Source organism: Varanus komodoensis, unplaced genomic scaffold, assembly GCF_004798865.1.
Source record: "Varanus komodoensis strain SLA01 unplaced genomic scaffold, ASM479886v1 scaffold16, whole genome shotgun sequence".
Lineage (NCBI taxonomy): Eukaryota > Metazoa > Chordata > Lepidosauria > Squamata > Varanidae > Varanus > Varanus komodoensis.
The window spans coordinates 10,591,625-10,605,044 of NW_025335468.1; the positions used below are offsets into that span (position 1 = coordinate 10,591,625).

Consider the following 13,420-nt stretch of genomic DNA (forward strand, 5'->3'; position numbering starts at 1 on the left):
TTAGCCATGGGACCCGGCCGGCCAGCTAATAGCTTAGCCATGGGACCTGGCCGGCCAGCTAATAGCTTAGGCAGGGGATCTGGCAGGCCAGGCGGCAGTTCAGGATCTGTGCATTCTGGAAATAGTCAAAGCATAGGACCTGGACGGCCCACTAGCAGCCTAAACACTGGACTGGGAAGAGGGAGCAGCTCAGGATCCGGACCAGGCCGGCCTGGAAACACTTCTGTTGGAACTCCTAAACCAAAGTGCACTGTTGTATCAGAAACAATCTCATCTAAAAATCTGGTCCCAAGACAAATGAATGGAATGAGGCCACTTCCTCAGCAAAGACCTGGGATTCACCCACAAGGTATTAAAAGTCTTTTTTACCCAGCATGTTGCTACCTATTTCTTGTTTGATTCATACTTTTGTTTTTCATTGAAACTTTTTGGAGTTTTATTCTCAAGTGGACTGCTAAATAGTTATATTCTCAACTGCACGTGTTTTCATTTTTTTCAGTCCAGTGCATTCTTACTTTGCTGTAAGTTCCCCTGATTTGAGTGAGTCTTAGCCAAGAAAATGTGTGTAGGTTTTATTTATTAATTTATTTAAACCATTTGTATGCTGTCCAATTGTGCCACAGCACCTCTGGGCGGCTCACAGAGATTTAGTTCTTCCAAGACAGGAACAAAGCATGTGTTGTAACTACTTTGCAGTGTAAATGTGACTGGCTTTCATGAACCTAGATATGGTACAAATAAGACTGGCCTTATTTGTACTAAGTGCCATGCACTTAACCAGTGTTTGCAGGGGCTGCAAGCACCATCTGAACATCCTTCACCTCTGCTGCTTATTCCCCATGCAGGGAACAAAAAGCTGGAATAAAGCCAGGCAATGTACTTAGCTACTTGTTCCAGAAGTTCCTTCATGTGCTAATGTGCTTCACATGCCCTTTTCCATGTGGGGAAGGCAAGAGACAAGTGAAACTGCCCACAAACCTGCTAGTGCCATCTAAGCGAGCTGTGCCTTCTGCTAGCAGGAACGAAGTTGGGCTGACTATTAAATCAATTGTACTTCACTCATCCTTCTTTCTGCAAGGAAAGTGGAAGATGAACCAGATCAGCTCCATGACCAAAGCATTGACCAGAAGGGCTTCAGCTGAGGACTCAATTACATCAGGATGCCAGATAGCAGTCTAACTTCCAGAGCCTTTGTGGTTCCCCATCCCTCATGTAAAGTGTAGGAATTGCTTCAGTTAGGAAAAAAAGGAGCTATAAGTTCTCTTGGAGCAATCCTGTGCCTGCAAGGCCAGGACAAACAGAACTTTGCAGAGGTCAGCAAGGACGTGATACATCTTTCCATCTAAATTGACTCATCGCTGCTCTACTGCCTGTGCATTTTCCCAAGACAAAGAAATGCTCAATCATCCTGGAGAGGTAGAAGATGCTGGGCCATTATAGGTACACACAAAATGCCCCCCACTAGATATCTTTTACATGTCTGGCATTGCATTGCTTTCCCAGATCTGGGGAAGACACGTCAAGTTATGCCACCTGTATTTGTGATATTATTATTAGAGTAATTTTTTTCCTCTCGCAAGGAACCCAAGGCAGTTTGCATGGCTCTGTTCCACTCAAATTTTATCCTTAAAGCAACTCCTCTGTGAGATTGGTCAGGCTGAGAGGCAGTGATTGGCCCAGTCTCGTAGCTTCATTGCTGAGTGGGGACAAGAACCTGGATCTACCAATCCAGCACTGATTACCACACCACTCCAGTTCTCAGTGATGTGATGAATACATTTTCTGATCATTCTCAGATATGTACATTTAACATTTGTGATGCTTACAAATTGTTTGTGTTATACACCTTGCTAGTCATGTGTTACTACATTTGTCCACAATTATGATAGTGTTGCTGCACTGCTGTTTTTGACAGGAATGTTTCTTCTTGCCAAGGTGTTTATAATGACCAGCTAATTCATTACTTAAATGCTTAGCTGGAAAAAATTAACTGATATAAAATCTTATAACAGTGAAAGCTAATGACAAATAACCAATGCAAGATCTTAGTTACAGCTGACTTGTGAATATAGTTTTACTTCTAAATCTTCCCCCTTTTAGGTTTTCCAAGGCCTTCTCTTCCACCTATTACCTATAAAAGACACTATGAAGATGATGATGATTATGATTCTGAAATGGAAGACTTCATTGAAGATGAAGGAGAGCCTCAAGAAGAAATCTCTAAACATATTAAAGAAATATTTGGTTATGATCGGAATAGGTGAGAAAATGAGCTGAAACATAATTTTCCATTGGGTACTTACACCCATCTATAGCATATATGTAAATTGCAGAGAGACTTAAGTGAAAAGTGATTTTTAAGAGGAACAAAGTATAGGTTATTTTATCTTACAATAATTATATAATTCTTCCTGCATGACCATCCTTTAAATTAATTGGGATTTCACAGGCAAATAGATATGGAAAAATTGTATCCACTTTATTTAACCATAAAATATACTAAATAGTTTAGATTTTGCTATGTGGCAGCCTGTAATGTATAATTAGCCATAGTGGGCTATGTCCCACTGGGCTATTTCCTATTAGATGTCTTATTTCTGGGCAACCAGATACTTCCCTGCCCAACCCATGAATCCAAGCCTAACAACCAACCCCATCTTGTCATTTGACAGGGTAATGGAGGGTTTTTTTTAAACAGGGTAATATGGCCGTATGTGTTGCTATCAAGAAATGTCCATTGTCTTGTCAAAACCTCCATTTTGGGGGGAAAGCATTGTTTTAACAGCTATCAAAAATCAAGTGTGTTTCACTTGCTGGAATCCTGCAGAAAAGTTCAAAATGTGCGTCTCCCTAAGAACTGTCAAGGCACTAGACATACATAGATAGATCTTACCATAATATAAGTGTAAGTGGAACCACTCACTTGTCATGAATAAGTGTTTTTTGCACCATTACTTTCCATTGACTGTTAGCCTTCTGACAGTTGTCAAGACAACCCATAAGAAAAGATACACACACACAATATATATATATATATATATATATATATATATATATATATATATATTTTGGAGCAAAGCCCATGTTTAATAACTGCTCTGCCTGGCAAGACATTCACCCAGTAGAGACTTCATTGCTTGAACAACCACAAACCTCTGCAGTTGTGGAAGTGTGGCTGATTTTTTAACAGAATGAACCTGTCTGTGCACATCATGTGCAATTTCTTTTTAAGAAATAGTGTAGTAGCCTGTGTCGCTTCTTGGGCATTTTGAAAGGGCTGTCAGTGGCTATTGAAACAGAATCACATTCTCAGGAAAAAGGAGAGGGGAGGGGTGCCATGTGCCCAAAATGGCTTGGGATTGCAGAGGGCAGGCAAGCTGGCCATGTTGAGATACCTGCTGGGATACATGGAGGGAGTAAGCATAACCCACAGAGAGTCTGAATGTTTGTCAGTCACACTGTGGTTTACTGGCAGAATAGCCAGCTCATAATGGATTATTGCCAGGATGGGTTGGTTTGACATGTGAACATGCCCTGCATAGACAACATACACATCTGCTTCCATTTGTCAGAATGTGATTAGTGAGACAAAAATCATTCCTTCCCTAAGTGAATTAAACTGGTTTGGTCCAGCCCTGTAATTATAAGATTACTTGAAATAGCTATACAGTTGTGAAGCTGAAAAACATGCTGAGTGTATTGATTTTCATTTTGCTATTCCAGATATAAAGATGAAAGTGATTATGCCTTACGTTACATGGAAAGCAGCTGGAAAGAGCAACAGAAAGAGGAAGCCAGAAGGTACGTGTTAAATTTACTATTTCAATTTTTTAGTTCTTGATCAAAAGAGAAATGCTTCAGGCATTGTGATTCTAAATACTTATCCAATCATAGTTCATCACCACTTCCCATATCCTTTTGAATTTACTTCATTATTTATGCAGCATTACTATAACGTCTTAAAGCTGTAGCAGCAACTTTGTGAGATGCTTCATTATTGTTTCTTTTACACATGAATAACAAATAATTTTTCTGGGGCAGGGCTAGTTTTGGGTCCTTAATCTTCAGTTTGAGGTCATATGCAAAAATAATGTGAATATAAAGTAGCGACACAGATACATAGAGTGCTTTAATTCACTTACCATATTTGCCATAATTGGATTTGTAGCAGGAGGACTTGAAATAATATATTCCTATATAGGTCATTTCAAAAGTAGGATGCATTGAATTCAATTAGGCTTGTTCCCAGGTAAGTAGGATCAAAATAATCTAAGTCAGCTAGATTATCTCTCTCATATACTCAGCTAAGTAGAAGTTTCCATTCAGCTGATTTCTAAATCTTCACTTACTTCTTTTCTTACTGTCAAGAAAGATAACATTCAAGCATTTGGAGAGGCTTAACTTGTAGTATCCTATCTAAAATGTATTTAAGGAAAGTAAAAAAGAATTCAACACACTTGCAAAAACAATATCACCTTCCTTCTCTTTAATTTCTTCAGAAGTCATGTAAGATTTTTCTTACCATTATAAAACTGGTTTGGTGGCTGGTAATAGAGTAGGATTACAGCCTAGCCAATCCCAAAGGAGCTATAGATTCCTTGAATATCTCACAGTGTCACTTGTAATCCTTTGGTATGTAAGCGCAAAGCAAGGATATTAGGCCCATGTTATGCTACCCTATTCCTTATGAAGGAAATGCCTTCTGGTAGCAGCTTCACAGTCTAGTCTTGAATTAATGAACTATGTCTAATCATTTTAAAGAAAATGGCCACCTTGAATACTTAGGGGTTGAATAAAGTCTGTATAGGTAAGAAAATTATATTTTAGAAATGTTGTTAATGGTGTCATGCTCCCATGAGTATTTGCAGTGGAGCCCAAATTAATCTTCAGGTGCAATATATAAGAAGTCTGATGTGTATCACTGTGCAAAACTGAATCTTTGACATTTGCTAAGATCCCTGTTTGATATAAGGGCAAAATTGATGTACATCTTTCTTCAAAACTCAGGTATCTTGATTTAAACTTAAGAACTCTAAATTGTTTGTGCTCTGGAATTAACTATCACTTTCTTTCTGATTGTGATACCTATTATCAAAAAGGAATTATCCATGTTGATCACTGAGTGAGTTGCATGTGTGAACCAGTTGCTGCTGATCAAATACCATGAACAGCCCTTTTAATACCTTGTGATCAGTACTTGCAGTGGCTGTATTTTATTCATTTGCACTGCAGAGAAAGAGAGCAGTGTATATGTATGAATATAGTTGTACTTAAGATGTACTGAGTTTACGCCAAATATGTAAATGTAACAAGCATAAGGAAACAATTTAAATGCATTGTATAGGCACACTCATTTAGGCAACCCTAACCATGGAACTAGTTTCAGTAATGAAAGCAGAGACTGAACTTGCTTGTCTTCAGCAGTAACTCTGCATTCTGCATAGCAAGCTGCTTTTTCAAACTGAGGGGAGCTTGTGATATGGCATGGTATTAACAGTTTTAAAAGTGTAAAAAAAATACTGGACTAGTTATGAAATCTCTTTTATGAGCCAAACATGGTTCTTTGGACCCTTGCAGTGATGTTTTTAAAAGTTTCAACAATCTTTGAAAGCACTGTGAATCTTCCTAGATTTACTAAAATGCAGAGTCCTGTAGCATCTTAAAGACTAACACGTTTATTATGTCACAAACTTGTAAACTAGAATTCACTTCATATGCATGAAATTGTCCTCAGTTGGCAGATACACATACACAATGTCAGATTTGTGCCCATTCTATGTAGAGTAGCATTCCCCAACCTGGAGCCTTTCAGATGTTTAAGATTACAAAGGTATCATCATTGGCCTTGCTACCTGGTCCTGCTAGAAGCTACAGTCCAAAACATCTGAGGGATGCCAAGTTGATAAAGGCTAGTGAAGAAACCTTTTCATAAAAAGAAAGAAATTGTTGGCGTGCTGGAAGATAAGCAATGCACACAGCATTTCTCAAAAGTGGTCAGTTGAGAAGGGCAGATGAGAAGAGTGGCTAGCTGGGTCCCACAGTAGCACCTGACCCAGTTTTCCTGCTCTGGAGCATGTAAAGCTGGCAGAGGATGAGTTTTCCAGTTTGACTCTGCGTGTCCAGGGCTCTCCAAGCATCTTCGCCCCACACTGACAAAGAACCACTGGCCTTCCTCCCAGTTTTGAAGCTGGAAATGCGGGGCAGTCATTGCAAGAAGGATCTCTGCCCACCTCTGCAGTGGGAGATTCAACAGCAGTCTCCCTGCTTGCTGTGCTTGCCAGAGAGAGGTGCAACATCGTCCATGATGCTCATTGTAAGCAGGATTGTTGACGCCTGTGTATAGCAGTTTGTCAAATATAACTTCCGTGTGTATGTTTTCATCTCCAGTATTTAGGTTAACTGTAGGTTGCTTAGCAAATCTAGAAGTGTGTCACATTCTTTGAGGAGAAAATGCCACTCCCATGGGTTATGGAGATGTGGTGTGTTGCCAGTATGGAAGGAATTGAAAATCATAACACAACAAACAAACATTGAGGAGCTTGGTCTTAATCTCAGGAAGGCACCCAAGCCTCTGTGGGACAGACAGGGAACCTCTGCAAGCCAGGGTTAACCCATTCCTGTGATATGGAAAGCATCCTTTTTATCATACTGCTCCCAGATAGCTGAATTCCTGTATATTCCAGTGCTGTTCCTTTCAGGGCAATGGGCAAGCGGAGGGGAATGATGTCAGCTTTGATTTCATTTTGGGATTTTTTTCTGCACCTATGTTTCTGTTTTTAAATTTCTTTGTATTTTACTGTGATTCAATCTTTATTTTGCAGCTTGAAACTTGGATTGCAGGAAGATCTAGAAGAGATGCGACGTGAAGAAGAGGAATTAAAACGCAAGAAACAGGCAAAGAAACTGAGAACGCGTTAATTAGTTTGCCGTAGCTCTGGTTTTCTGTTACCCTTCCTGCCCATCTTCTTATTCCTCTCCTTGTTCCAAATTTAGTTTTACTTCATGGAAAAAAGTGTAAGAAACTGTGTAGAAGATGGAAATTAGAAATACGAGTTTGCTGCAAACTTGTGCTCAGGAGGATTCTGCAGGTGCTTGAAGAAGGTCTCATGGCACTTTTTTGCACTTCCTGTCCTCCACTTCTCAAGCTGCTCTGGAGGTTTGGGAGGCTCTCTAGGACAGTATGGAAAGTGGCTTCAAGGGAGAAGGGACATCAGAGAAAACGGCCACCCAGCCCTTCCTCCAATAAGAAATCTTAATTGGATTCCAGTTCTCTCCATGAATGGAATGAACTTTTCCATTCATGAAGGGGCAAGTTTGGATCAAGCCCATGATTCTTTAGTTTGACCCTGAAATACTTATTTTAATACCTGCAATGGATTCTTTGTTTTTAAAATGCACTAATGGAGAATATTAGATAAATAATGGAAATGAATGTTACTACTGCCGAAAGTAGTTCAAGGATGCCGGTAGACTACTGACTGACTATGCACTGGCTTGCAACAAGTGGGCCCACACACCAGTATGCTAGGCTGCGTTCTTCATTTTACTTAAATACTGAAGAATGTTCACGTTCTCTTATTTAAAACACAATTGTGTCCCAAGCCAAGATGGATAGGTCACCTTGTCTGTTCAGAGAAAGCACAGATTTAAAATTTAGCTGCTGCTAATGATGTTGAAAGCAATATTAACCTGCACTGTGATTCCTGTTTGGAGAAGATTATCTGAAAAACTCACATTATGGTAAAAAAAAATCATGAGTTCTGACTTCACAATTTAGTAGACTGATACTATGTCTTGGAAGCAGATGTTGTAGAAGAAGCAGGCAGCAGCTCCAGGATGAGGAGAAGAATGTGGTAGCAATGGCATCATACCTGCCAGTATAAATCCCTAAATTCCCTCCTCCTGCCACCTTGCTAACTTGTTAGTTGTACAGGATTCAGTACTTCTGGGACTTTAGTAATCCCTGTCTAGTCACGTTGAACTGAAGTCTCACTTGAACTGGCACAGACTATCCACTGCCTGATACTTTACTCTCCTGTTGTACAGAAGACTGAGTTAGGCTATTAATGTCACTCAGAATTTGTTCAATAAAAATGGGACCAAATGGTAAGTCTTAGGGCTGAAATTTCATTGCCAAAAATAATAAAAATGTATCCTGAAAAATACAAACTTGCAATGCTTTGTATATCGTTTCTATGACTTTGGTGTGACTGCATTTTAGAAATATCTTTTCATATATCCCAAATTTTTTTCAGCTTCCTCTTTTAAATTAAGTGCATATTGTCTAATAATTCCAAAGCATGCCAGGATATATTGCATCTAATACTGGATTTTGTCTAGCATATGTGCTGAATTAATCTATGTTCTGCTGATTATGGGCATCTTTTTAGTTGTTCTGAATAATTGCTTATAAAGCAACTGAATAGACCTTCAGCAGAGAAATAAACCTTTAGAATTTGTCAAGATGTCATTTTTGTCTGTTTCTGAAACTTTGATTCAACACTGATTTCAAGCTATGCACTGCGAAAGAAACCAAGTTGCCAATCTTAAAGGTATGCATATTGAAAGAGGTACCAATTCATTATTTTCTACAGAATTGTGCTCTGAAATTTCAGCCCCATGTTCCATGTTATTTATTCCTCAAGTACTCATGATATGCACTCACAGGAAAAAAGATGACCCTTCCCGAAAACTTCATCAAGCCCCTACTGTGAAAAGCTTCGTTATCGCTGAAAGTTAAAAGTAGAAGGTAGGGCAGAATAGCAGTTGTTCAGTATTCTAGCAGAGAATGACTAAGATTTTAAGAAGCATTTTGTAGGGATACAATCCTAGTAAGTATCAAGAAGGAGGAATCAGCCTTTGAATGTATACATCCACATGGGGGTTCAATTAACAGAGTCATTGTAAAGAGAACAGGGGAGATCTCTGCTCACACAGTTCAGTGAGGTGTGCTGTTGCCCAGATGAAACAGCTGGGCAGTTGCTGCAGATAGCACGCTGCTTGCTTCTGCACTTCCAGTTTCCTATGATCAGTAGTGCTACTTCTTCCAGCACTGTGCTTCATGTTCCACAGACTCTTTTACCTTGCTATGATTGCTATATATACACATGTGTGTATATAGTCCTCCAGATCCACCCATTTATCTTACTCATCCAAAACAATGACTGTTGCAAACATGACCAAGTGACTGTTCATTTTTTAATTGTAGTGTGGAAGACTATTTAGATAATAAACTCAGATTCTGTCTTCTGCAAGCCTTGGACGTAGTAAAGAATTTGTAATAGAAGAATTATGTACAGCAGTTAATGCATGTATTAACTGCTCTTGCAAGATTAATTCAAAAGTGTATCTTGAAACAAACACCTCAGCATTACTTGTCTTACAGGAGACAACTGGAAAATCTATATTGTCACTTTCATCACCTCCTCCTTTTTAATAAATTTGTCATATGTCACTTCCTAAAATTTATGTTTCATATAACTTGCCTTGAACTTTCTTGCATTCCAAAGGGAGTCTCCTGTAATTGTATTCTCTTTTCAGATTGTGTGCTGTTTAACATACTTATTTACTTTTTCTTTAGGGATTTTTCTTTGCTTTATTTTTCTTATTCACCTTGTACAAAGTAAATTTGGCCATTGTTTCTTCCAAATTATATTAAAGCGAAGTGGAAAAGTTGGTTTATATATCTATGGCTATCCAGCACTGTTTGGGCTTCATATATTGTATGAGCAAATACTCTAGCTTGGTTTGCAGAGTCTGTTAAGTGATTGGAAGATGTGCCTTTTTTAACATATTAAAACTTTCCATGAATGTAGGAATAAGATAAAGAATTGATGTTGGTATCAAAGATGCTATATTGAAATTAATGTGAAATAATGCAGTTTTTCGTAAAGGCCTTCCAGGTCTTGTTTTGCACAACTACAGTAGTTAGCATTTATGGATATTACTGAGTAAAATATAAGGACACTTTGTATTTAGACTTGATTTTACAGTTGCCTTCTACATACTTTATTAAGGCTGTACTTTACTTTTACAGCACTGTCAGAAGCCAGGGCAGCATGTATAATGTAAAGCATTTATGAATCATTCAGATCTGTTTTTTCAAGCAGAACTCTGTAAAAATGTATTAAAACTTATTTTTATACAAGCCCCTCTTTTTATCTAACATAATTAGTTTTTCTTTGGTTTATGCTTTCTATAACCTTAATTACCCTTGTAGCAAAACGTATTTTTACATATATAGCAGGAGACCAAAACACACTGGAAAGAAAATACAGTCTTGAAGAGACTAGTGAATAAATTGTGATGACTATGTTGAATTTCTATTTATTTTGTTGAGTCGGAGTGATACAATCAAGTGTTAGCATATAATTGAGGATGCTTCTGGAGTCCATGTTGTTTTTGTGAAGTTCATTGTGTTTAACACAATGTGACAAATCAGGTAAAAACTGTTACCCATAACTGTTTTTTCTGGTGCTGTTGAAGTGTATGCTTTTGCACATTGAGAGTGCAGACTGAAGCACGTTATGTATATAATAAATACAGACATTAAACATTTTATTGAATTTTTCAGTGGTTTGCATTAATTCGTAGGACATATTAAAATGTTGTAGTGTGCCTCCTTGCAGAGTTTTCCTAGAATTTTTTCCTCTGAGGAAATATGACTGAAATTTCACTCTGCTAATAAGTGACTGAGAAACTATATAGAAGGTAGAATTGGATGTTTTATTACATATTTTTATTTCAGGAATATCAAAATAGCTGGAACATGAAATAAATCCAATAAGAACATTTTATTCGGTTGGCTAGGACTTTATATTCATTCATTATATAAAATTCTATAACTTATTCCTGCAAAGAATAATTAATAGCTGGAAAATGAAATACCCAGTGAAATGTAACACTGTAGAAATCTCCTCCCGCCCCCTGCAAAAAAAAAAAAAAATACTAGAATCAAAGCCCCATGACATGAAGAGATGACTGTATAGTGAATGGTAATCTGTAATAGCTTCCTTGAACCCCTATGGGAGCTAAAGAATCTTACATTTCAAACTGCTACCTCTGAATTATCCTTGCTTGCATAAATGCACTGCACCTGCAATAGCCCAATAAGGGCAGCAGGTAATGTTGGGCTAACGCCTTCAGTGGTAGCAGTGTTCAGCTATCAGTCCAACTAAGATACTAGGCAACTGTGTGAAATTCATTCTGTGGGCAGAAAGGAACTTTAGGTGGGGTGGGGGTGTTTAATAGCATCCCAAGCCCACCACATTGTCACCTGCTTGTACAACTGGGGGAGCTGACTTGTGCATCAGCATAGCATGGGATTACTTTAGTCCAAACCAACGATTTGATGGACTTGCACAAGCCACTCTACATGATCCTCATCAGCTGTTTGGGTCCTGACCCTTGTGTCTGGTGCTTGTATTTAGCTGTTGTGCTATTTACATCTCTAGTTCAGTACACCAAGGAGTAAAGGAAGCACGTTTTCAGGATCTTCTGAATGTTTGTCAATGGCAGAATGGATTAAGTGTGAGGTAAGCAGAATGAGAGAGTGCTGTTTTGCACACTTTTCAGTGTATCTCAGCACATTGTTGGAATGTGAGAAAACTAACTTGCTCAGGAGATCTGGGTTCTAGTTGCCCACTGGGTGACTTTGCGCCAGTCACTGCCTCTCAGCCTAAACTTACAGGGTGGTTGTTGTGAAGATAAAATGGAAAGGAGAAGAACCTTGTGAGTGATCTAGAATTACTTGCAAAAAGAAAAAAAATCTGGGCTATAATGGACTGTAGTGATAATTTTCGGAGGGGGGCAACAGTTGAAATTTCCATCAATATTACAACAAAAAAGAATGGTTCCGAATAGTTATAAAACACATTCCACACCATTCTTTGTGTTGGGAAATTACAGAAGGGAGTGCAAACTTTCCTATTAAAATTGTAGCCTTGGATCCAAAGGTTCTTTTATGAGACCAAAGCACTTTCATTTACTTATCAATTCTACCATCAAATAGCTTGCAGCATCAGCACTCCATGTCATTCAGTGGACGGAGGTTTTTTCAAAAATCAGCAACAGTTTTTGGCAAAGTTGCAATGGGGAGGAAAGGGGTGGAAAAGTTGCTGTACAATGGAGTTCTGATTGTGCCTCTTGGGATGTAAGCCATACATTATGGGTGGGCAACCTTTGTCGGGAGCTGCATTCTCTTGGGGGTAATCTATCAGTGGCTACTTGGCAGTGTGTAGGGCTAAAACTGGCAATGGGCAGAGTCAGAGGGAAAAGTAGGTGAGTTAACTTCAGAGTTCTCCTAAACTGGGCTGAGGGTTTCCCACCACTACCATGAAAAAGCCTTTACCTAGTAGCTAGCCTATCCTTTGTGTATGACAAACAAAGAATTCTTGTCCCAATTTTTGGAACTATGCAAAGGGTTGTTTTCCATAATATGTAATGGATTATTTGCATCCCAACATGTGACAGGGAGTTGCATGGTGCCTGATGCTTGGAGGTGAGATGAGGGAGAGGAATAAAACAGTGATGATGTGTAAATACACGCTCCAAAAGGATTTTGCTAGTGTAAAAATGTGTGTAGAAGGACCTTGAGTTTTCATATCAAATGAAGGTTCTATAAATTAATAAAATGCATAAAACTATTATATGCAAGCAATATAACTGCACCTAAAATAAGTGTACTATGTGCAACATAGCGCTCTGCTTGATTTACAGGCCTGACAGAAAAGCCTACACTACTTTCCTAAAAATCTCTGTAGGCTCAGCTTGGTGGGTTTGGCTTTGTTGCTAGTTGCAAAGTCATGTCCAACCCATCGCAACCCCATGGACAACATTCCTCCAGGCCTTCCTGTCCTCCACCATCCCCTGGAGTCCACTCAAGCTCACACCAACTGCTTCAGGGACTCCATCTAGCCACCTCATCCTCTGCCATCCCCTTCTTCTTTTGCCATCTATTGTTCCCAGCATTAGGCTCTTGTCCAGGGAGTCCTTCCTTCTCATTAGGTGGCCAAAGTATTTGAGTGTCATCTTCAGTATCTGGCCTTCTAAAGAGCAGTCGGGGTTGATCTCCTCTAGGACTGACTGGTTTGATCGTCTTGTGGTCCAAGGGACTCGCAGGAGTTTCCTCCAGCACCACAATTCAAAGGCCTCAATCCTTTGGCACTCAGCCTTCCTTGTGGTCCAACTTTCACAGCCATACATTGCAAGGGTTTGGCTAGGAGATCCCAAGTAATCTCCATTAGCTTATCCTGCAATGGAGGAGAGACATAGACATGAAGCACTCCAACTCCAAGGCCTTGCTTCACTTGGTGCTCTCCAGATGTGTTTAACATCAACCCATCAGCACCAGCCAGCAGGGCCAATGGTTAGGAGTGCTGGGAGTTGCATTCCAAAACAGCTGGACAGAGCCAGTATGAAG

General features: G+C 39.2%; 1 protein-coding gene across 2 annotated transcripts in view; it reads left to right on the forward strand.

Annotated features, from left to right (window-relative positions):
* Positions 1 to 10,572, forward strand: part of SPTY2D1 (SPT2 chromatin protein domain containing 1) — a 19,281-nt gene extending 8,709 nt beyond the window's left edge. The window contains exons 4-7 of one of the 2 annotated variants that reach the window (XM_044425838.1): positions 9 to 349; positions 2,101 to 2,260; positions 3,724 to 3,801; positions 6,822 to 10,572. In XM_044425838.1, the coding sequence (XP_044281773.1) occupies positions 9 to 349; positions 2,101 to 2,260; positions 3,724 to 3,801; positions 6,822 to 6,918 (676 nt within the window). In that variant the 3' untranslated portion in view covers positions 6,919 to 10,572. Of the gene's footprint in view, positions 350 to 2,100; positions 2,261 to 3,723; positions 3,802 to 6,821 lie in introns of both variants that reach the window. The other variant, XM_044425839.1, reaches the window with a different exon arrangement.
* The last annotated feature ends 2,848 nt before the right edge of the window (positions 10,573 to 13,420 follow it).